General features: G+C 40.8%; 3 protein-coding genes across 3 annotated transcripts in view; 2 read left to right on the forward strand and 1 right to left on the reverse strand.

Annotated features, from left to right (window-relative positions):
- Positions 1-11,390, forward strand: part of crlf1b (cytokine receptor-like factor 1b) — a 12,536-nt gene extending 1,146 nt beyond the window's left edge. Inside the window, exons 2-9 of the mRNA XM_007577225.2 lie at positions 1,108-1,268; positions 2,873-3,151; positions 4,267-4,396; positions 4,518-4,690; positions 6,863-7,020; positions 7,431-7,599; positions 9,320-9,501; positions 10,321-11,390. Of these exons, the coding sequence (XP_007577287.1) occupies positions 1,211-1,268; positions 2,873-3,151; positions 4,267-4,396; positions 4,518-4,690; positions 6,863-7,020; positions 7,431-7,599; positions 9,320-9,501; positions 10,321-10,344 (1,173 nt within the window). The 5' untranslated portion in view covers positions 1,108-1,210 and the 3' untranslated portion in view covers positions 10,345-11,390. The remainder of the gene's footprint in view (positions 1-1,107; positions 1,269-2,872; positions 3,152-4,266; positions 4,397-4,517; positions 4,691-6,862; positions 7,021-7,430; positions 7,600-9,319; positions 9,502-10,320) is intronic.
- Positions 11,381-14,978, reverse strand: rex1bd (required for excision 1-B domain containing). Its single transcript, XM_007577224.2, has 5 exons — positions 14,837-14,978; positions 14,506-14,588; positions 12,811-13,015; positions 11,949-12,037; positions 11,381-11,827 (listed from the first exon to the last, which is right to left on the reverse strand). Exons 1-5 carry the CDS (start codon positions 14,837-14,839, stop codon positions 11,755-11,757), a joined length of 453 nt encoding a protein of 150 aa, XP_007577286.1. The 5' UTR covers positions 14,840-14,978; the 3' UTR covers positions 11,381-11,754.
- Positions 14,979-15,130: 152 nt separating this feature from the next.
- Positions 15,131-23,710, forward strand: LOC103155515 (protein FAM78B-like). The gene is made up of 2 exons (XM_007577226.2): positions 15,131-16,934; positions 19,172-23,710. The coding sequence occupies exons 1-2, from the start codon at positions 16,579-16,581 to the stop codon at positions 19,692-19,694; spliced, it is 879 nt and encodes a 292-aa protein (XP_007577288.1). The 5' UTR covers positions 15,131-16,578; the 3' UTR covers positions 19,695-23,710.
- The last annotated feature ends 137 nt before the right edge of the window (positions 23,711-23,847 follow it).

The following is a 23,847-nucleotide window of genomic DNA, read 5'->3' on the forward strand; positions in this document are numbered from 1 at the left end:
AAATATATTATATTTAATATTTATATTTATATTTAAATATATTTGCACAAATCTGAGCTAAACGCTTGAATTATCCTATATTGTTTAACTGCGGTGATATGCTGTTAGTAATCCATCCATCCATTGCTTATAATTGCCTAATCTAACCATGGAGGCAGAAGCCTCTCCCAGGTCAAAAGTGCATTAATGGGATCCAACATCTTTACACAAACACATTTATAGGCACTTTAGATTCAATTAATAACTTAATCTGCTTTGTTTTGGAAAACCACAGTTTGTTCTTCTTCTCTACGCACATTTGAAATAACGTAGTTGGAGGCCCATCAACTGAAGGCAGAAAAAACACATAAGACATGGAAAGCAGAGTAATAACCAAGACTTGGAAACACCGAGTTAGAAAGATTATGAATTAATGGCAAAATATGTGGATACCTTGATTTCCCCAGGAGTTTTCCACAAATTAACCCAAGAAATTGGTGTGTCAGAGGTTCCGGTTTAAGTAAAGGTTCCTCTCAAATTGGTTCATGTTTGAGTTAGTGTGTGAACTCTTGGATATTTGAACTAAAAAACAACTTTTCTCTAAATTACATTGAACTATGTGTTACCATACCAATGTAGAACATTTTGATTTAAGACGCATAAAACACATATTTCTGTGTTTAAGCAAATTTCTTATGAGAAAAGGAACCCACATGAATCACAATTAATACTTTACTACATTTTCCTTATTCAAAATTTAAATTAGCAGATTTTTTTTATTTTATTTTTTGTAATTTCAAAATGATGACCTGTGAATTGAATCCCAACAGAAAATGAGCAGCGAGTTCTGAAGAAACATTTATGTCAACAAATGCATCAAAATGTTTTGTTTCATTTTCCTGAATTGGTTGTCATTCTCTATGCCAAGGACTTGTTTTACCATCTGAGGATGTGTGTGTATGTGAAGGCGTGTGTGAGTGAGTGTTTGGGAGGGAACAGGCTTGGAAACACTAAAGATCTGAGTCGGAGGAGGAGGAAACCCAACCTAAGCGTTGCAGCAGCTGGAGACGTAACGAGGTACAACTTGTGCTTCTCGGATTGTACGCAGTTATTTTTCTTTGTCACAAGAATTCAAACTGGGAAGCTGGACAGGTCCTCCCTCCGCTTCGTCCGTCCGGCGAGGGACGAAGAGACAGACGCAGGAAGACAGAAGAGAAGCAGCTCGCAAACTATGATTTTCTTCATGATTCTGCTGCTCCTCGCTCCAGACGTGCTGCTCTCCTCAACACGTAAGGGATCGGTCGTTTGTATCTCTTCTTGCTCCGAACTTTGATCCACGCTGACGGACAGAACTACGCTTCAAAAGATAAACATTTCTGATGTTGTTTCTACCACTTCATTGTTTTTATTTGTTTCATTATCACATACTGCATCACATATAGTAGCTATCACATGCACTACTTTACATAGAATGTGTCGAATGTGCAACTTTATTTTGCGTGGCCAGTGGAGCAAGCTGTCTTATTTTAATTTAATTTTGGGGGGTTTCTTGAAACTAATAGATTACAAAGGATAACATTTTAACCACAATTCATCTATGTCGAAATGAAATTCAAAAAAAGTTGTACAGCGCAAAAATATAAAACAGTGTAATTTATCCTAATAAAATCTTCTACTTACAGTAATGAAGAAATATTTTAAGAAAGAAAGATTTAATTATTGACTGAGCAATGACCTATTTGCATTTTTCATACAAAATCTAAATCTTTTCCATCATTTGTACTCAACCTGGCACACAACCGTCTTATTCTTAGCTTGAATTAGTTATTATTATCAGTATTTTTATTGTTATGACCAGATTTTAAAAGTGTAGAGACACATGAAAAAGTTAACAACCGTCACAAATCTGAAGACCGGTAAATAAAACCCAGATACATTATTTAAAAGTCAACAAAGAGTTTTCCATGGACATCAATCAGGGAAGCAATCTTTATGTTTTACAGGTGGTTCTGGCTGGTGTTGGGGAAAAACAATGCAAAACACTTTTTACTGAAAAATCTGAGGAATCTTTTTGAGTAACTGCTGTGGGTCCATATATCTTCTTCGTCATGAGCTGAATATGTAAATAAGATCTGAGCTCCTGCTTTGTTGTGGGGTGGTGTGACTGCAATCTCTAGAGATTAAAGGAAAAAAAAAACAGTCAAAACATTTTGCTAATATGAATGATCTCTTAAAACGTGGCCGTGTCTCCTTAGGACGCCTCTCATTAAAAACACTGAAACTAATGAAACACTACAGACAAAAAGCCCGTAACCCTTTAAACTAATTGCTAATAATGAAAGGTTTACTGAGAACTAATCAACACCAAAGAATAGCTTAAAATAATGTAGTATTTAGGTTTGGTGTGTAGTTTACTCTAAATGTTTTTTTTGTTTTTTTTTCTAAAATGCTGCTGAATTTCCATTTGCCTGAATGTGGCCAAGTGAGAAGCTACCTTATGATTTCTCTAATTTATAAAGCTTTATGTGAACTTGATGTCATTTATTTCCTATTTTGAGAAGCAGAAATACAAAGGCGCTGATAACAAAACTGAAAGTTCCTTGAAGCATTTGTTGACATATAAGTAATCATAAAAGATTTATCTTTTTCATAATAAATCTAAAATGTTTTACATCTGCTCATAAGTCTATCAACTTATTCTACAAGGTCTTATGCAACATTAGGCACTACTTTTTACAAAGAAAATTCTCTAAATATCCAGACCTACTGTAAATATACAGATGAAACTATTTTGTATTGTCTAATTTACTCAGGGTCAAGTCTTGCTCACGTAGAAAGCGTTTTAAAAAGTAGCTCAGCCTAAAAGCTTGCGCGCTGTGCTTCCTTCATCCAGATGTTGCCGTCATCTCCCCTCAGGATCCCGTCCTGAGAATCGGCTCTGGTTTGACGGCCTCCTGCAGGCTCAGCCCGGAGCTGGGTCTCCACGCCAGCTCCTTGTACTGGACTCTGAACGGAGTCCGCCTGCCCGGCAGCGCCTACGGCGTCGTGTCCTCCGACATCCTGAGCGTTGAGCTCCGCAGCCTGAACGGCTCCCAGCAGAAGTCCGGAGACAACCTGATGTGTCACGGAGCAGACGGACGGATCCTCGCTGGTTCTTGTCTCCATGTGGGAAGTGTGTATAGAGACTTGGTCTTCCTTGAACTCTTGCACATTTTGTAACGTTTCATTGAAAAGCAAACTTGGATGCTTTCCTCAGAATTTTACGCAACAGACCAACACAAAACATTGTATAATCACAAAGTGGAAGGAAACTAAGACACGGTTCAAAATTTAAATCTCTCTGTGACCAAATACAATCTAGTGTTAAATATTCGTTGTCTATTTCACATTAAGAGGCCAGAAGAAAAGTATGAGAGAAAACAAAGCAAAAGAAGTCCATGAAAACTATACACCATTCTCACTGTGAATGACGGTGGTGGCTGCATCATGCTGTGGTGATACTTATTTTCGGCATGGACCGGGAAGGTGACTTGAAAATTAGTGATCAGATTTTCTGTCTGTCCAATACGACTCAGCTCGAGAATTGTTTTTAAAACATCTGTCCGTCCAACTTGACAACTTGTTGCAACGACAGTCGCAGCTGTTTTCAGATATTTGGGCCTACTTGCTTTGAGTTTCTGCATTTAAATAGAAGTAAAATATTTATTTGAAGCGAGACAACTTCCTCAAATCCAAACTGACAAATCTTGCTTGCATTTGGTTTAAATTTGAGTCAAAGAAATTGCCTCTCGGAAGATGTTTGTTTTGACTATAGAGCACGACCGATGCTGCATTTCAAGGCCACTTTTGATGGAACGAGAAATCCAGAAAACATTGGCACAAATCATCTTAAATACGAGTTTGAAGTTACAAGGACTGGACTCCGTTGATAAAAAAGTCCATCATTGTGTTTGACTTTAAATGAAATTAGTTTGCAGCTTAGCACACGGACAGCTTTATGCGCCACTCTAACTGTAGGCGTAAGATTGTATTAACATGGAAAATATGAAAACCTTAACTGTTCGAAATAAGTGTAACACTTCACCTGAAATGTTTGACCTTTCACTTTGAGTTTACCTCTTGGCCCCTTTAACAACAGTAACAATTTTCAACGTCCTTCTTTTTTTGCTTTTTTTAAAAGTCAAAAGGAGGTCATTATAGACATGTTTGAACACACTGAATTATTTTATTTTATTTTTATTTTTTGGATTGCTTAAACCTAATTCTGCTACTTTAATTACATCCCAGTGCCTCCAGAGAAGCCGGTAAATTTAACATGCTGGTCCCACAACGCAAAGGACTTGAGCTGCAGGTGGAGCGTCGGTGGGCAAGGAGAGACCCACATCCCAACCAAATACACCCTGAAGTACAAACTGAGGTGAGGCAGCACCTCTCTTAGATAAAATGTCTGATTTGCATCGTTTATCAGTCTTTATGAGTCACAAGCTGGTAGACGGTGATTCTCCAGAGCAAATGACTTGGCGTTGTTTTGTGTTCAGGTGGCATGGGAGAGAAAACGAGTGTGAAAATTACAGCTCAGAGAAGAAGGGTCACGCTTGTCGCATCTCGTCAAAAATCGCTCTCTTCACGCCGTATGAGATCTGGGTGGAGGCAACCAATCAGCTGGGCTCAGCTGCCTCCGACATCAGCTCGCTCGACGTCCTGGATGTAGGTCAGTAAGGAAACTCTTTAGCCTTCATGTCATGGGGGCGGGGGTGATTGGTACATGGAGACACAGCAGCTGAATACGATAAGAACGTCATAAAGTGACTAAAGATGGTGAAGTTTCAAAAATGTTGTTGAAGGAAGCGGCCCAAGTTTTCTTCTTTCTTTGAAGAACGAAAACTTCAGAGAGTTTTCTTTCTTCAGTCCGCAGAATATTTGTCTCAAAAGTTGTTTCAAACACCAAGAGGTTGTTTGTAAAAGGTCTCTTTTGGGTTTCACCTTGGCTCCAGCTAGTCTCTTTTATTTTGTTCAATCTGCAGTCCTTCAGATGCTGTTCTTAGGTCTTTTCTGACCTCCTGGATTAGTTTTTTTATGCACTCCTATGGTAATTTTTGTAGGATGGCCACTTCTGAGAACAATTATTATTCTGTTTTCTCTATTTCAACATAAAGGCTCTCACTGTGGTTCACTGGAAGATGGTTTTCTAATCCTTTCCTTCGGCCTGCTTCATGTTATCAGTCAGGTTGTATCGTGACTTCATTTCGATAGGCCTGTCTGAGTGTGACTATTAAAATTAAACTAAGCATTTGTGGTTCATCATAGTCAATTCAGGCTTTAATGAGGACATTTTTTTCCCTCCCCTTCATAAATGATCTGGTATTAAAATTAGTTTGGTAATCTCATCTTTAAAGGGGGCAAACACTTTGCGTGGTAGTGTATCTTACCCTTACAGTGGGTACGGAAAATATTCAGACTTCCTTAAATTTTTCATTCTTTGTTTCACTGCAGCCATTTGCCAAAATAAAATAAAAAAACAGTTAAATATGAATGCCACTGCAAAGGGTTTGAATACTTATGACCATGTGATATTCCAGATTTTTCTTTATATATAATTTACAAAAATTTCTATGTTTTTTTTTCTCTTTTCTGTCAAGATGGGACGCTCAGTGTACATTCATGGGAAATAATATGAACTTTTTTTGGCTTTAGCAGACGGCTGCAATGAAACCAAGAGAAAGAAATTCAAAGGTGTCTGAACACTTGCCCCTATGCACTTTATTTATTGCTTAGTTATTTTCTCCTCAGCTGTTCAGATCTCCTGCCAATAAATAACAACACTCCAGTCAGGCAGGAAGAATAATTCCCAACTCTCAGAAGTTTTGTTGTAAAAGTATCGACTCAGCAGATGCCTCCCAGTTAACGACTTCTGAGGTTTTAGGTTTAGAACAGTAACACTAAAGCACTAACATACTGTAGTCCCCTAACCTTCTGCAAACACCACATTCTCCTAAGCTGTGTTTGATACCTGGAGCATTCGCTCCGCATTAAATCCTCTCTGCAGACTGCAGAGTATCCTGGAGGTCGTTGTAAGCTTCTTGGGGTCAAAATGGAGGATTCGTCTGCTGCGTTATGATACAGCGAAGACTAGAAAAGCAAAAAGTGTGGATTTCATTTGTCCTTCTGATTAGGATAAACATACCATATGTGTCGAGCAGAAGTTTACAAACGGATATTTAATAGGTTCATAAATCAGCTTTGTCTCCTGTCCTGTTATCTTGTTCGTATTTCCTCTGGTTTCCTCTCCTTCGAAGCGGCTGAATTATTTCATCGCAGGCCCGTGTTGTGTCTTAATGAGGAACATCATGCTCACACAGGAAACGCCGGCTGAGCAGAGCCAAAGTCCACAACATCATGCCACCTGACTGCCACATCTTGTCTTTCTGAAAACCCTAGATTTTCAGGTAGGGTTTAAGATAACCTTAGACCTGGGATAACACAGTAAAGATCTGCTTCCTTTTACTACTTAACTTGATTAAACATGAAACAGTCCCTTAATTAGATCTTCTTTTTTTTGTCTTCATTTGTGCAGAAAGCATGAGAGGAGCTGTAGGAAGTGGGGTTCTGTCTTTAAGGTTTCTTGGTTTATTGAAGCTCAACATCAGCTAAACTCAGACAGCCTATATTTATTTCTGTAAAGAATGTAAAAAAAAAAAAAAGAAAACAAAAAAAAAGACACACATTATGGATATTGCACGATGTTCCTCCTGTGTTTCCTAATGCGTCCATTAGAGTTTGGGATTTTTTTACCTTCGTCTGTCCAGTTTTCACCCTCATGTCCTGTCAGTGTGCACAGTGAGGGGAGCTGTGTAGAAACTCTTGCAACGCTCTTGCCCTGCAGTGACAACAGACCCTCCTGCAAACGTCCGGCTGAGTCGCGTCGGCAGCCTCGACGACCAGCTGATGGTCCGCTGGGCCAGTCCGCCCGAGCTCAAGGACTTCCTGTTTCGGGCCAAATATCAGATCCGCTACAGAACGGAGGACGGCGCTGACTGGAAGGTGATCCTCCTCACACCACGCTTGATGGAGTTTCCCGCTCGTGTCTTCGTTTTCGATTTAAACCCCGCCGTTTTTGAACCCGCGGGGCTTTGATCGCAGTCAGCAGAAGTGAAGGGTTTTTTGTTTTGTTTTGTTTTGTTTTTTGAAGATGTAATTCCTTCAGAAGGCGTTCTTTGATGTTTTCAAGACGGGGATGCTCGACGTTTCTAAAATAGAGCGGTCTGTTAGTGAAAAGTCAGGGTTTTGTCTGCATAGAAATGTGAGGACTTTAGATTCACCCTCATTGTCCTTGTGATATTAAGCATCCGACCATCTTCTGTAGTGAACGTATGTCTTTAAAGAATGTTTCAGCGAGAAGCATTTCTGTTGACCTGTCGTTTCTTCAACCGTGACGCCGTTTCCTCCGTCAGGCGGTGGATAACATCGGGAACCTGACGTCATGCCGGCTGGCGGGCCTCAGGCCTGGGACCGTCTACTTTGTCCAGGTGAGATGCAACCCGGTGGGGATCTTTGGCTCCAGGAAACCTGGAATCTGGAGTGACTGGAGCCACCCGGCTGCAGCCTCCACACCCAGCGGAGGTAAGCAGGAGGACTTCGTCACACTACATTCACTGAAATTCATGGGAACTCCGTGGTGATGTCTTCTGATGCTCAAATGGCAGGACCGCAGAGAGTCCAAATGTTTGCAGTCCTTCTTCCCGATTTTGGACCATTTGTTCTTTTCTAATAATCAGCCTTTCGCCGGCAATTAAAGCCAGAGAAACAGTGTCCCTTAAACATCCTGCACAGGAAGATCCGAACCGCATGTGACCCGGAGGAAACCAAACATCAGTCGGCTTGCTGGCTAGATAGAGATCTCTCCTCTCTCCGAGGATTAGAGGGAACTGCAGAGAGCCGGAGGGGCTGGGAGGGGGTGGGGGGGCATTTGGTGAAGTTCTCTCGTCCGCTTCAAAGATTGATCCAGTTACGGAGCTGGCTGTCAGTCTGCGGCACACACAGAGCCTATAAAGCTTGAGTGGAAGCAGGTTTCGGAGCAGATAATGAGCTACATAAGTTAAGTGGTATTTACTTCCCAGTGGGGCAGGAGGGAGGGAGGGTGGCAGGGGGAGGAAGTCGTTATCGGGCTCTGTCGTTTGCCATACAGGATTGATTTTGGCAGATGACAAAATTCTCTTTCTGAAACCCAAATATGGAATGTCACCTCTTCGGCTAAGGTCGAGGGAAATGTTTCTGTTTTAAGCCACTCTAATTTTAATTCTGCTATTAGGAACTTATAGCAGTCATTCATTCATAAACTGTTAATTAGATACATTGAGTTAAGCAGATTCTTTGTGCTTCATGCTGACACACTCTTCATATTAAAAAAAAATATATATATAAAATGCTGACGTTAATCGTTGGAGTTGTCTCAGATCATAACATATGTTGTGTGTTTGTTAGCTCTGCAGGCAGACACAGGGTTTTTGTCTTGTTTTTATTTTTGCATTAACAAAATTTAACTCCACGTTGGATGTAGATTATCAGCAAATTTCTACAATGGATTTGATCAGAACTTTGGTTTTGATTTGGTTATTTTATTTATTTTCTGTATGTCGATGGCCATACAGAGCTGCATTAGGATCAGGCTAATGCAGTTCTCTCATTTCGTCTCTCCCATGATGCTGCCACCACCATGTTTCATTTGAGAGTTTTTGGTTAAACAGATAAAATCATAATTGTTTCTTACGCTGCAATAGTTTAGAATACTTTCCAGCCCTCTCTTTCTCTTTTACATGCTGCAGCATGGTGGTGACAGCATCATGGTGAGGGTTTGCTTTCCTTCAACAGGAGCAGAGAAGCCAATCAGGGTTTACGGGAAGATGGAGAATGATAAACTGAGCAAACCAGGCTGGGGTGGATTAACCTTCCTGGTCAAATTGGCCCAGTCCAAGTCCAGACCTTATTCTAATTGACCAGCTGTGGCGAGATCTAAAAATGTAGATGCTTATTGAGTTTGAGGTATTTCACGAAGAACAATCAACAAATACAGAAGGTGCACAGCTGGTAGAGACATGTCGCTCAAAGGATTTCCAGCTAAAATTGCAGAAAAAGATGACTGTAGAAAAGAATAATCGACTCAAATGTGCGTTCGAGCCAGACGTTTGTTTTGTTTAAAACTCTGTAAGCTCACTTTAAAAGCGCGGATTACTTTTCTGCTTTCAAGGCGATAAAATGAGAATACTCGAGCTGCGTACGAGACACTCTAACCATGATGCTCCTGACATTTCCTCCTCATCCTCTCCCTCTTTCCTCCCATCAGAGCTGCTAGAAAGAGGCTCCTGTGATCCTAAAGCCGGTGAGCAGAACTCCGCCCTGCGGCGGGAACTCAAGCAGTTCTTCGGCTGGGTCCGCAAGCACGCCTCGGGCTGCAGCAGCATGTCGATCAAACTGTACGATCAGTGGAGGGTGTGGCTGCAGAAAACCCACAAAACACGCAACCAGGTCGGTAAGCAGCACACACTCTTTTTTTTTTGTCTTCTGTGGGAAATGCCCTTTGCAAACACCCCATTACTCTATCAATACACGCCGAGCTGAATTTCTGACCCGGCCTTTTTTTCCATTTGCCATCTGCTCGGCATTTTTACAAGCAAAAAGAGGAAAGATTTCCTTTGAACTGGCTCTGTGGAGTTTCAGTCTGTGCTTTATGATCAGGTAAAAATGTGCGGTTTGAACTTTACGGGCTCAGAAGTGGGAGCAGAGAGAGGGACATGCTCTTCGTCAAGACGCCTGATTGTCTCATATTTTAATGAGCGGACTTGTGATCTTCAGCTGATGACCACAACAAAGACTAAAGGAAGAAAAAAAAGAAACATTTACATATAATTAACAGTCCATTCTCATGTGTGTCTTTTGTTTTTGCCTTAGCGTGCAGATTCCTTTTTGGAAAAAAATAGCTCAGAATGTTCCTGTGTGAGGAGTTCAGATCCTTCAGCCACGTCCTCAGTCCATGAACTCAGAGAAACCTCCAGTCCACCTGACTTGGTTCGCTCAGCAGGGCTCAGTATTTTATTTTTTATTTTTGCTTTCTAAAGCACAAAGCGTCTCCTGAGTTACGTCTCTGTTCGCCAAGAGTGACAGATTCCCATTGATTACCTCAAAGGAAAGTTAGCAGGAAAGAAAAGCTGAGAAAGAGATAAAAGAGGCTTGCAGACAAAGTAATTGTCTGCAAGCCAATTAGTGGAGGTTTATATATATATTTTTAACATGTTTTTTTTTCTAATATTCTTTCCAGGATGAACCACCTACTTTTTTTCTTTGCAGGTTCCACAAAACAATAATTCGTAGCCCGGGTACTCAGTGCTGCTCTGGAGTCGAACTGGTCGTCGTGGTTCAAGTCGGGTGAGAAGTCCAGGATTTGAAGATTTGACCCTGGCTTTTAAAAAGATTTGTGAAACAGCAGAGCCGGTGGGGGGCATCCACAAGAACACATATTATCAAAGATGTTTATTTTTTTAAGGTAATGTTTGAAATGTAAATCAGGAAGTCGAACTGTAAGTTTTTTTTGTTTGTTTGTTTGTTTGTTTTCTAGGCCAAATGTTTAGTTGTTGAATGAATTCATGTGTTTTACTAAGTAGCTGTTTGTTTGCTCTGTCTGGTTACATGCCACACAGAAGAAGAAAATATACACTATCATTACCAATGATTATATCTGATACGGTGCTGTGAAAAACTATTTGCCTCCTTATGGATTTCTTCTATTTTTTTTGTCACATCATGAAACAGATTTTAACATCTGACAAAAGATAGCATAATGCAGTTTTCAAATATGGAGGAAACTATCAAAACAACCTAGCTAATTAAATGAGTCACAAATTATTTGCCAATAGAGACAAATGACTTTCTCCAACAGCGTCAGGTTGTTGTTTTTTTTTCCCCTAATAAGTCTTCACTGTGTGAAAATAAAAATAAGCCATAATTTTTTTTTTATTATTATTTGGATTATCGTTGATCTTAACTTTTGGAGAGGTGTGCCCCATCAAACCTTTTTTGGTTCCCTTGCAGCCGTTTGTGTTTCCTCAGTTCAGATCTGTAAATCCTCCGGAGGCAGATAAACTTCAGGTAAATTTGTTCATTTTATTTTGTTTGGCATTAAGGGGAACTGACTGATATCTACAGGGGCAATAATGATCTCTGTTCACTTCAATATTTCAGAACATATATTCAGATATTCAAGTAAAGCATCGGTAATTTAAAACACGACAAGTCTTATTGTCGGAACCAGAATAATTGTTTCAAACCTTTATAAGAGATTATATTTTTGTATTTAGGTTTTGTATTGAGTTTTATGACTTATGTAGTTCATCCAGTAAAAAGTTTCAACTTAACTCCAAGCATCTTTATTAATTAAAAAAAAAAACATAAAATAAAAGTAATGACATAAGCAAGAAGTAGTTGGATGAGCTCCAATAATGATTTCATCTTGGCGTTTTTGACAAACATTTCATCACATCATGAATATTCCATGTGTTGAGCAATGCAGCAAATACAAACACACGATTCCACACAAAAAACACACGGAGGCGGACTGGGAGAGCCACCCTGGGTGGGATCTGACTGCAGCAGTGAGCAGGGCGGAGCCTGAGGCCAATCAATAAGAGCTGAGAGGGAAGTTGCATCAGGGCGAAGTCGGCCTGTCGGCCCCACGGTTTCGTCATGAGAGAGGGCTGCTGGTGCAGACGTCCCGGGAGTCGGCTGTCAATCGCACTCTTCTGAGTCGTATTTAAAGTCCTGCATGATTTCACTCAGAGCCTCTTTGTTCTTTATGATCCTGTCCAACAAAAAGACATTCTTTATAACCACCACATCAGTTACACCAAGTGCGTTTATTTCGCACATCAGTAGACAAGTGAATAAAGACGTCAGCAACGCATTAATAAAGCGTCTCGTACTCGTGCTTGAGCTCCTGAATTCTTCCCTGACATCCCTCGTCCTCCGGCTGATCCTGGGCCTGCTGCTTGGCCAGCTGCAGCTTGGCCGTCTGTTCGTAGGCAACAGCAGGTAAAAAGTCAGGGATAACACGAATTTCACAAGAATAAAACGTACATGCGAGGAAAAAGAAAACTCTCATCATCCCTTCAGCTCGAGAAAATGAGAATGTTTGGGAAGTCAAATCCGAGACGGAACGCAAGGCGGGTTTGAAAGAGGAAAGAATCGTTTGAGAAACGGTGTGGAAACAAATACCAAAAATTGTTTTCCTGCTTATTCTCAAAGCTTCTGAAATAACTTTCTGACATCGGTGCTGAGAACGTAATACCTTAGAAAAATGTCTGATAGAAAGCGAAGCAGTGAGATATGTTTCATACAGAAAAACATAATTTGATGTTTGAGAAGTCTGCCTCCCAGTGGTTAAACAATGACGTTCTATCAAAGAGAACTTTTTCCCCCTTAGACTGAACAAACCAGCTGTGTTACAAGCCAATTCACTTACAGCAGTAACTTTGGGAGGAATAGGACAAATCTGCAGCTAAATATTGTGAGAAATTTGTGAGCAGAGATCCCAAAACATTGACCAAAGTTTTGCAGCTTATGAGACAATTCTACCAAATCGTAAAGGAAGTACGGAGGATATGCATGTTAACTTCTGACGTACAAGGAGGAAATAAATAAAAACTAATATAAAAAAGTGAATACTTTATGTCCAGTGATGAAACTAGTGACTTGTTCAGAGCGTTTGACCCGGCACAGACATGAGTATAGACAATGGACGGCTGAATGTTTTGCTCTTTGTGTTCAACAGTGATGTTTACCCACCAGTTCGAGTTTCTGCTTCTCTTTGCTCTGCAGCTTTTCGATGTGCTCCGAGAGGTCAGCTCGGTCAAAATCTCGATGAAGCTTCGCCTTGATCTCCAGAACTTCCTTAGAAATGCCACTGAAGGCCTGCGTTATCTCGTTGACCAACTGCTTATAGTGCTCAAAGTCGTAATGCGGCCCAGTCCTCAAGTAGGCTTCGTGTCCTCTGAGCAGTTACGGCAAGCCACAAAAAAAATAAATAAAATATTATTCACAATTTTCACAAACTTCATTGGTTATAGAATGTAATAGTCTCAGAAAAATGCTTGATTTATTTTTATTTTTTTTTTGCTGTGATTACAGTAAACAGAAATGCAGATTTGATTTAAAATAAAATAAAATGTCAGGAAAAAAGAATAATTGACTTAATTTTCCCCAAATCTCCAGTCAATCTCTGGACTTCCACGTGGGATTTTACTATTGTATGACTTGAGAATTAGGACAACAAGGATTAATAAACAAAGTAACAGTTTAGTACCACATTAAAAATTATTTTAAAAATCTCCTTTCTAAAACCATATCATTTCAGCCCCAAGCTGACTGCCCATAATCTGATTTCTAAACCCAAATTAGCCTCCTCACAGTCTTGGACTGTGTTCAGATACCTGCAGAAGGAGAAATCACACATCAGAGTGTGCGTAAAATGCTGAAACTCTTTAATTTATTACATCACATTTATAGCAGTACTTCAGTTGTCCCTCCATATCCTAAACGGGGGATTTGGTTTGCAATCTAGCAGCAAACGATTGTGTCTCGCAAAATTCAACACAGCATCATATTGGAGAGTCACAATCTAATGCCACAGAGATTACATAGACATGTAATCTGACTGAAATGAAACCACATTTACAAATATTCCAATTAGTAAACCATTACATCATCTATTAAAAACAACAAAGTGTTTTTGTTTTAGAGTCATTTTTGCCTCCTTTCTGTTTATACAAGCTGCTCAAAGTGTGTGGGCAGGAGATCAGTCTGTTGGCGTGGCCCAATTAATAGAATTGGTACTTAATTTTTTTATATATTAATGATTTAATTCAAGTGTCCCTGCACACTATTTTTAATAGTTTTAACATAACCTTTTTTTAATCAAGCAATTTTAATAATGTATTTTTTTCTTTAGTGTTTACATTAAATGTTATGTCTGTTTCTGACACTTTAGCTGCTACATTAACTTCAATTTCCAAGAGGAAGGTGCGTTTAATGAGATTCCAAATGAAGCATCAGAGCTAAACGGAGCGTTAACTAAACACACTGCTGCTGATCCTCCACATGTTTGGGAGAACTGCCAGTCAGCTGGCTGAAACCAGACTACCTCACTTCACCCTTCCTTAAAAGAAGGCCAAATATGGCTTTTTTGTCCTTGTTGGTCGTTAAAAGAACATAATCTATCACTCACGTCAAGGAAAGTGTGCCAATACCTTAATGAATGACCGAACTAATAGCAGCAACTAATTATACTTCTGTTTCTCAATAACAAGGCCCTAATGGAACAAGGGATAGAATATTTTGCACAAAAAGCATGTTTACTTGAAAACTACAAGAAAATGTTGCGTCTTTAATTTAACTAAAGTTTATGTGTCACCTTCCTAAAAAAATATTGTATGTGTACGATAGTGTGAAGCCTTGAGGCATTAAAAGGAGGTACAAACTCACTCTTCAAATAGTTGATACGTCTCTATCCGCTCAGACTGAAGCTGATAAAACCTCTTTATCAGGGCCTTACAGTCTGATGGAACCTGATGAATAAAGAAAGGTTTCATAAGATACAAAATGCCATGAATTGTAGTGAGGATAAACAGCTTTCAATCACCCAATATGGACACCAACTATATATATAAAGTAACAAAAACTAAATCAAACCGGACATTTGACGTTGTTTTAAATATTTGCTTTTCAAACCACATTACTTTATTATTAGCCTGGTTAGCTTAGCATTAGCTTTGAGATGTTTAACTATATGGTCAAATGAAACGGACTTTCTCACCATGTTGTCGTAACCAACACGAAATGTCGCCAACCAGCTCTAGCTGTTTTATGACAGCAGCATGTTTACATGTGACAAACGCAGGTCGTTTCTGATTTTCTTTAGTGTTGCGATTCAGCAGCGTGTATGCTGAGCAAACCGGATATGACGATTCAGTTGGGTGTAAACAATCGACCTTCAAAGTAAAAGCACGGAGATTTTTATATTTTGTTTGATTTATTTATTTATTTATTTATTTATTTATTTATTTATTTATTTATTGATTGATTGATTGATTGATTGATTGATTGATTGATTGATTGATTGATTGATTGCCTTCGTTCTTTCTCAATAAAATTAGGAAAGCCGCAAAATGTAGATCAGGGGTAAAATCCTGCAACTTTTAGACGTGTCTCTGCTTCACCTGAATCAAATAATGAGGTCAATAGCAGGACTCTGAAGAACTTGGCTGCATACTGAGGAGGTGATTGAGCAATTTAATGCAGGTATGATGGACCAGAGACTATCTAAAAGTTGTAGGACATACACCGTCTGGATTTGAACCCCTGAAGTCAAATAAAGTCTAATGTAGTGTACAATCTAGCTTGGAAAGTTTCTTTTAAGAAAATGTTAAAACAACCTAATTTATATGGTGGGGATGATAACAGTGGTTGTTAATTCACTAAAATTGAGCTCATATGTAAACTAGCTACTGTTGAACATTGAACATGGTTTTAAGATTTAATTTTCTAATTTATTTTTATAACTGCCTTTTTATTTGAAACTCTAGTGGTACCTTGCAGTTGTCTAGCAGTGGTCTACCAGTTTGGGTTGTATAAAATTCTGTTTTGCAGCAATACAGTAGACTAGCACTATATGAACCAGAGGTGTCTTTGAAAGCTGGAGCCCACAGGGCACCGCCTATAGACTGGTGTAGTCTTCATCCCATCCACTGGGGGCTTGTATTTTTTATTATTGCGGGATTAGAAAGCGTTATTCCAATATGGAGGAACCAGGTCATAGATCTACTACAGTGTAGACTCCTACGCCCCGAGTCTCCCCTTGCAGTTCATTGGTCCATGAGCGGGTTCAGCACCACACAGGGTGAACAGCGACACTCCGCAGTTTCGTCGGATGAGGATGCCGCGGAAGCTGCTCAACACGGTTACTATGACACCGGGTTTCTTCTTCTTTTTTTACTCTGCATGACACTGTTCCATCCATCCATAGGAAGTACTCCCAGCCAGGACATTTCTCAGTTTGATCGGCGGATTCGTCTTGTCTTCAGAGGAGATTTTGCGTCGCGGATGTTCGGATGCTTCTCAGATTTCCTTTATTTCGTCGGGTCTGCTTCGCTTCGAGTCCAAAGGCATGACGGACTCTACTAACACCATCCCGCGGGTTCAGTCCAGCTGCTTCATCTTCTCATGCACAACGCCGCATCCGCTATCACAGCTGCCGCCGCCCGAACACCGGGTCTCCCAGCCGGCGCCCTGGTGTCCGCCGGTCCCCCAAAGCCTCTTATGACATGACAACTCCGGGCAGGAGGAGCAGGATCAAAGGTTGTGGGTAGGGGTTGCAGAAGGATGGGTCAGATCCTCAAGGAAAGGGTGCGAAGAAACTGAAAGTTTCCCTTTGAGAGTCAGAGAAGCGCTCGACTGGTGTGGAGTCTCCAGAGGGGTCAGAAAGTCCCCGTGATCCTTCTTCTGATCTGTATACCTTCAGCGTGGTGACACCCACCTCTGCCTTCCCAGTCTCATCTGATGTACGGCCTCATAGTGTTGATACTGGTCGAGTCCCAGCCAGCTGCGAGGTTCCCCGGGCCTGTGAGGTTCTCCTTCTCCTGCGCAGTCATGGGCTGCATTCAGAGCATAGCCTGCAACAAGTCGCGAATCAAGCGGGAGAACATCGTGGTGCACGACCTGTCCGCCACCATAGACCACTGCCCGACTGTCATCGAGGAAAACTCCCCCATTGTGCTCCGATACAAGACGCCCTACTTCAAAGCCGCCGCGCGGATTGTCATGCCCCCCATTCCGCGCAACGAGACCTGGGTAGTGGGTTGGATCCAGGCGTGCACTCAGATGGAGTTTTACAACACCTACGGAGACATCGGCATGTAAGTTAACGTCTAAGTCACCGGAGTCTCCATCGTGCCCCGGCTGAGTGATTTATCGCGCAAACAGTGAGCAGTTTTCCGGGCAATGCTGCGCCAGCATGCTGATGCTGGTGCATGGCTCTGGGAGTTGGAGCATTTGTGCACACAGCAGGTTCACTGTGCTTGTCAGCCCTTCTTCATTCAGACGCCCACCGACAGATTTTGTTCCTGTGACTCTGGCACGTAAATAGAAAAGCTGCTATTAGATGAAACAACATTTGCTGCTCGCTCTCTGGCACTCAAACTGTGCCCACGGGGACATGCCGTCCCCCACAACACGCACGAACACGCGTTATCGGCGAAGGCATATGTGAGGGGGTGTTTAATCCTGCGGGGTCCAGGTCCAAGGTGGGTGTAGTGCATAAACTGGGGAGAGGGAAGGGGCTTCGGAATCATAAAAGCTCGACAAATAGTGGAGGAAGAGAGGGCAGCGAACTGTGCAAGAACAAAGAGATGATCGTGCACTGACAGCAGTTTGGTTTGCATTGTCAAGGTTTTGCAGTGCTTTCCGTTTTCATTGGCACCGCGCTGGCAAAAAAAATGTATCAGGTTAGAATGCAGCTGTAAAAGATGGGTTGATTTTAAGGCTGTTCTGTTACCTGGGGATCCAGGTAAAACTAACTAACTAACTAAAAAAAAAAAAGCTTCCAACAGCAGAAATAACGGTGTTAGTCAAATCAAAAGAGACAAACAAAATGTACAGAATTGTTGAAAGTGAAAATACATTTCACAGTCTGGAAAGGCTAGAGGATGAATGGGGTCATAAGTGGCCCCCCTTTTGCACCAATGCTATTGATTTCAAAGAAGACTGATAATATTAACGATAAATATAAAGTTATAGAAAATATACAGGATGAAAACAGGCGCAAAACAATCAAAATAAAAGAGTTTCACCTTCAAGAGAAGTCTACAGTTTTTTTTATTGAGTTTAGGATTAGATGATATACAAAAAGAATTAAAGAGGAAACATTTAAGCAACATCTGTGCTATTGTTTTATGATTTGCATGTTTTAGTGACAAAAAAGTGCGTTTGAGTTACAGAGCAAGTTCAAAGCCATTACATCAAATCAATTAAATATTGTTTCCGATAAACGGTAGTAAACAGCAAAGTTGCATAAAATGATAAGCAAAACTCTTTGTCTTTTAGTCATCCTCTATATTTTTTATCTGTTTACAGAAAAAGTGACTTTGACACTAGTGTCAAATTTTTCCCTTAAAAAAAACATGTTTACAATAATAACACAAAAGTCTTCAAGATTCTTCATCTGAATTTCCAAATGATTTCATCATAAAGCATTAAGAGCGGGAAACAGGTTGAGGTGTTGAAGTGTTGGAAGTGCTCTGCAGTCAGACGTCTGAGAAAATAATCTTTAACCAGTTGGATAAAAAGCCCTCAAAAGGTTTTAAAATTCCTGCAGGAAAACACTCAAACATCAAATTAGCAACACAGTCACAGATGTGCTCAAAGACCGACAAATAAAACCGTCTGCAAAATAAAAAAGTGAGAGGCAGAAGTCAGTGAGTTCAGCTGACAAACAGTATTATCAAACACGGACTTTTGTGTTTGCAAAACAAAACAAAAACTCTCCACCAGTAGGTGCAAAACACTCCATCTTTAACTCCCCATCTTCAAACATGTTGTTTTGTTTTTTTTTCTAGCTTCAAACATAAAGCTTGAAGAAAACTAGTTTTCTTTGTGTTCCTGTGTGCTATGTGGATGGTATGGCTGATGATATATGAAGTTAACTTTTTCAGTTTGTTGACTGGTAAACCATTCATTTGTCAGTTTCACAATAAAGGCAGATCAAGCAGAGTCCTCCAAATATCTATGTAATTGTTTAATTTATTTTTTTAGTTTGAGGTTTTCTCCAGCTCTAGTGGCCTTTTTTAAACAGCTTTCAGACAAAAAGTGGGTTATCAGAGAGAAGGAAGACATGGGGGGAAAGGTCAACAGGTCGGGACTCTAACCCATGACGGCCACGTTGAGAGCTAAGACCTCCGTATGAGTCGCCACCTCCATGTCAAAAAAAATTTTAACATTGAATGGGACTTTCTACTTTAGACTCCATCTTTTACAAAAGTTCAACAGAAGTTTGAACTTAGATTAAACTTTTTTTTTTTTGACTTGTTTTTGTACTCTTGGGCTTGTGAAACCAAAGGTTACCCAGAAGGGGGATTTCCTTTCTGTCTCCCTGCAGGTCAAGCTGGGAGCTGCCTCAGCTGCGGGAAGGTCTGGTGAGGGCCATCAGCGACTCCGACGGCATCAGCTACCCCTGGTACGGAAACACAACGGAGACCGTCACCATAGTGGGCCCCACCTCCAAGCCGTCCCGCTTCACAGTCAGCATGAATGATAACTTTTACCCCAGTGTCACCTGGGCCGTGCCGGTCAGCGAGTCCAACACGCCGTTGCTGACCAACATCAAGAGGGATCAGAGCTTCACCACCTGGCTGGTGGCGCTGAACACCACGTCCAAGGAGAAGATCCTGCTGCACACCATCAAGTGGCGGATGAGGGTGGACATAGTTGTGGATCCGGCCCAGCCTCTGGGCTCCAGAGCCAGGCTGGTGGGCCGGCTGTACCAGGAACAACCGCGGGTGTTGAGCCGCATGGAGCCCGTCCCTCCAAACGCCATGGGGAAGCCGAACGCCAACGACGCCCAGGTTCTGATGTGGAGGCCCAGGAGAGGTCCTCCGCTTGTTGTCATACCGCCTAAATAGAGCCAAGAGAGGCTCTTCAAAACCGTTTCTTTTTCTACAACGTCACAGAGAGCCACACACGACTGAAACTGATGATGAAAGACCGAAGCAGAGTTAAGTATTTAATTGTTGAATCGGTGTTAAAACTCTGCCTTAATTCCCCGCCGCTGCCTTTGAACCATCCAGAAGGTTTCAGCCTCTGGTGCTGCTGAACTGCGGAGCGTACGGAGGTGCACTCTGACCCAGCACACCCGAGCGGAGCGCCGCTTAACTCTGAGAAAACACCGTCAGTGCTGGGATGTATCATTAATCTTCGATGTAGCTCCTCAGGCTCAAGAGGAGCCTTGACACAGGCGGTTATACACGAAAAGGTTTACAGCCTTAAAGATCCTCCTGAGGGAAAGTTTTGGAGGTGAAGGTGAAATCTAAGACAACTCCATCGTGGGGGGGATTAATTGATCGTTTTCATGTCAGATGGATGATGTGAATGTAGGTATTCAGGTGTTTTTGTCTGTGCAGATGTGTTTTTTTTTATTTTTTTATGACGGCTGCGTTCGGGGTTGCTGCTGTCACACCAGACTGCCTCAAACACTCCAGAGGCCTCATTCAGGTTAGTTTTTACATTCAACTTTCAGATCACAGGAAACAGACAGACTCGACACGTTCACATCCTCACGGACACACTTGACACGTGAATGAAGCCTACAGAGAGATTCTCCTTTTCCAACAGTGACTTCATCCAAGCTTCCCAGTTGCTCCAAGTTCTGCCTTCGCAAAGCCAGAGATGCCTGCCGATGTCGACAGTGAAGCCGGATTTTTTATTTTTTTATTTTATTTATTTTTGGTGGGATTTTCAGGCCCCTCGTATTAGATTTGGAGAGAATGAAGATGTAAAGGAGGCAAACGTACCCCGAAATGGTTTGACTGTTTGTTACTAAGGGAAACCAGTAGTATACCACCATGTCGAATCAAAACTACATGCCTCATCATCAAACCCTCTGCCTCCCTTTTCACCTCCATAAATTTATGGTTCTCCGTCAGTATTACTTACAAGGGCTTTATGCTGCTTTTGGCTCCCAGGGGGCGCTGTGTTCGGACTCGTATCGTGACACGGATGGGGTGTAGTAGAGTTTGGGGGTTGGGAGTGGCGTATAGGAACTCTAAACTCTTCAGTTTTCCTCTCTACCTTGCCTGTCGCTCTTAAGCTTTGCATCCCGTCTTAAAATGCGGTTTAAAAATCTGTCTCTACAATCGACTACTTGCTTTAAAAACTCGTTATCGTAGTTTTTATGTCTCCGAAGGTAAACCAGAGAGCGCATTCCAACTATTGAGGAATTGCATTTCTCCTGCCTCTCTGGGGGAAATTTGCTCTTCCCGCTTTTGCATAGCAAGATCCAACTGATCCAACTGGGGTCAGGATTATCAGTAAGGGTTGCACCAGTACATGCATAAATGCATCAGTCAGTATTATTGGTGCCTTTTCTGGTTGGTAAGCTGCACATCTCATGTGTTTCACCTGCTGACATCTGTGGTGGATTTATTCTGTGGTCAGGGATGGCCGCGTTTCCCTTCAGCCTGAAGGACACAGAGTAACCAACTTGAGTTTTTGTTTTAACATTTGAGTAGAATTTAAAGTTTTTCATAATCATGTCCATAAACAATTTACCTCCAACCTTATTTATGTTTTGTTTTCAGGGGATTTTTTTGTTTGTTTTTGTAATTTTCCCCTTGCATTTCAAAGTTTTGAGAGGCTGTAGTTTCTTTACTGACTTTTGTCAGTTTGGAAGTGTCTTTGTGGCGACCATAAGATTTCTTTTACAGACCAGTGTTTTTCATACGGTGTTGTCAGCTGGAAGAGTTTTAATTTTGTTTTGTAACCCATTCCTCTCACCCCCCCTCCCCTTCTGTTGTGTAGAAATGTCCCAAGATTTTCTGAATCTTTCTGTGGAGGTTGAAAAAGGAAAATGTTCACTTCAAGCAAATTCGTCTTTGAGGATTTCCCACAAAGCTCTAAACCGGTTCTCCCTCCTGATTCTTCAAAAGTCAGTTTCCTTTTTATATTCAGTCCTATTCCTGATCTGTAAAAATCTCCAGTACAAAATTGCTGGCAGGCTAATTGTGATTAAATATGCTTTAAAATAGTTAGAAAACCTTTTTTTTTTTCCACGTAGGATTTAAAATAGCTCACAGCGCCATGTTTTTGAAATATTATACACATTTATTTGCTCCTCACCCAATAAAATACAGAGCACTAGATTTCCTTCATAAGTGCTTTTAAATGCTGTGGGACTTTGCACTTATGGCTGCTGTCAAAATGCAAAAGTACTCAAGTGTGATACGAATATATTAATATTTACCACGCTCCCCATCTCAGTGTAACCACTGAATATTTCAAAGAAGCCAAAAATGAGAAAATTACTAGGAAATTTGCTCTCGACTCAAGTCAACCCATTTCACGATGCCTTGCAAAATATTTCTATCTGTTGATGTTTTCCTTAAAACATTTTGTCATGCGACAATGATGAAAAAAATGAGATAAGAAATCCATGTTGATGAATCATGTGCAATCAAAATAATCAATTAAACAAAAGACAGCTGCATGACTTACTCCACATCTGTCCCTAATCAATAATCAATGTTCACATGAAAGGTAAATGCCCCACCCAAACACAAGCCACCAAACCTTGACATGTTTTATTGGGATTGTATTTATATGAAACCTCACCTAATTTATTAATCCTATGACCTCTGAAGGTCGCACTGGATTTTATTTAAAGGAATCAGAATAAAGGAGGCTGAATACAAGTGCATTTCACATGTTTTTGTAGATTTATAGACCCAAAGATACACTCAAATTTCATTGGTGTATCATAAAAAAACAAGTAACAAAACGTGAAAAATATGACAGTGTAGGAATGCTTTTGAAAGGCATTGTAAGGCTGACTGTACGCTCATGACAATCCATTTAAAAGTGGTCCAGAATTGCTGCTCAAAACCCAAACAGATAAATTCAAAAAGACGTCCTAGTGAATTAAAAACAGTCACAGTGCCTCCTCTTCTGGCGTCATGTCTTTTTCTAAACTGCTATTACAAAAAAAAAAAGAAAAAAAAAAAAAAAAGAATGTCACTTGTTTGCCAATTGTTTAATCAGTCCATTCCGCCTCATCGACACAAAAAAACCCCGGACGGATCACGGAGGAGCGCCGAGCCCAGCCAGAGGAGGAATGGACGACGTTCCCGCAAAAATCGCTCCCATGCTGCTTCTTCATCGTGGCGCCAACTGAACGAGGCTTCACAGACCGACACACACCTCACCGTCAGAGAGGCGGGCAGCCGGGTGTTTTGGAAAACGGATACGCCTACCTTTAACCTCGACCCGGGAGCGGCCGGGTGAAAAATCTGAGGATTCAAACTTCTGAAGTCACGCCGACAATCAGGAAACACCCTCCAACATTGCAGCACTTGTGACCGAGGAGTTCATTATTGTTCAACGAATCGTGGCTTTTCTAGTGTAAAAATAGTGACGACTGTAATGTTTTAATGAGGAAAAATAAATTGAAATATATTTATATCCGATCATATCTGCTGCCTGTGTGTACGAGGGTTTCAAAAGTATAATTTTCTCTATAAAGGAGTCTCCATAAGGAGAATTATAGGTTAATTATTTAGTGACGTCAACTCAGAATATCAGGCTTATGTTCTTGAATTTCTTTCCATTTTACCAAACCGCACAAAAAAAAACTCTCCATATTGTCACCTTTATATTGTGTTTTAATACATTCCAATCTGAATATAACTGTTAATGTGTTGCACAGCAGAAAGGTTCAAACAGGAGCCACACAATAACCCATACTCATAAGTTACACACTGTCCTTACAGAAAAGCTTCACATGTAGATAATTAAGATAAACTTAATATTTATACCCGCTTTATACCAACGTAGCTCAGAAAACAAAAACATAATGAATCATAAATTCCCTAAAAGGATTCTGTGTTTGATTATTTGGCCACAGAGTCAATACAATATACTGCAAAAATAAAAACAATAAAATAAAATAAAACAAAGAGCTTCACCATCATCATTGGCCTAAAAGAACAATGTAAACCTAAGCCAAATTACTGCAGCTAAACTAAAGACTGATTTAAAGATGATTTCAAGTTCCAAAATGAACCA

The sequence above is a fragment of the Poecilia formosa genome, unplaced genomic scaffold (assembly GCF_000485575.1).
Source record: "Poecilia formosa unplaced genomic scaffold, Poecilia_formosa-5.1.2 Scaffold432, whole genome shotgun sequence".
Lineage (NCBI taxonomy): Eukaryota > Metazoa > Chordata > Actinopteri > Cyprinodontiformes > Poeciliidae > Poecilia > Poecilia formosa.

What these genes read in the sequence shown, in the direction of transcription:
- LOC103155515 (XM_007577226.2), top strand. Translation starts at nt 16,579, where the DNA reads ATGTACGGCCTCATAGTGTTGATACTGGTCGAGTCCCAGCCAGCTGCG. An exon ending in ACCTACGGAGACATCGGCAT is followed by an intron (nt 16,935 to 19,171) that starts GTAAGTTAACGT and finishes GTCTCCCTGCAG; the next exon opens with GTCAAGCTGGGAGCTGCCTC.
- rex1bd (XM_007577224.2), bottom strand. An exon ending in ACGTATCAACTATTTGAAGA is followed by an intron (nt 13,016 to 14,505) that starts GTGAGTTTGTAC and finishes GTAACTGCTCAG; the next exon opens with AGGACACGAAGCCTACTTGA. An exon ending in ATTCAGGAGCTCAAGCACGA is followed by an intron (nt 11,828 to 11,948) that starts GTACGAGACGCT and finishes TTTGTTGGACAG; the next exon opens with GATCATAAAGAACAAAGAGG.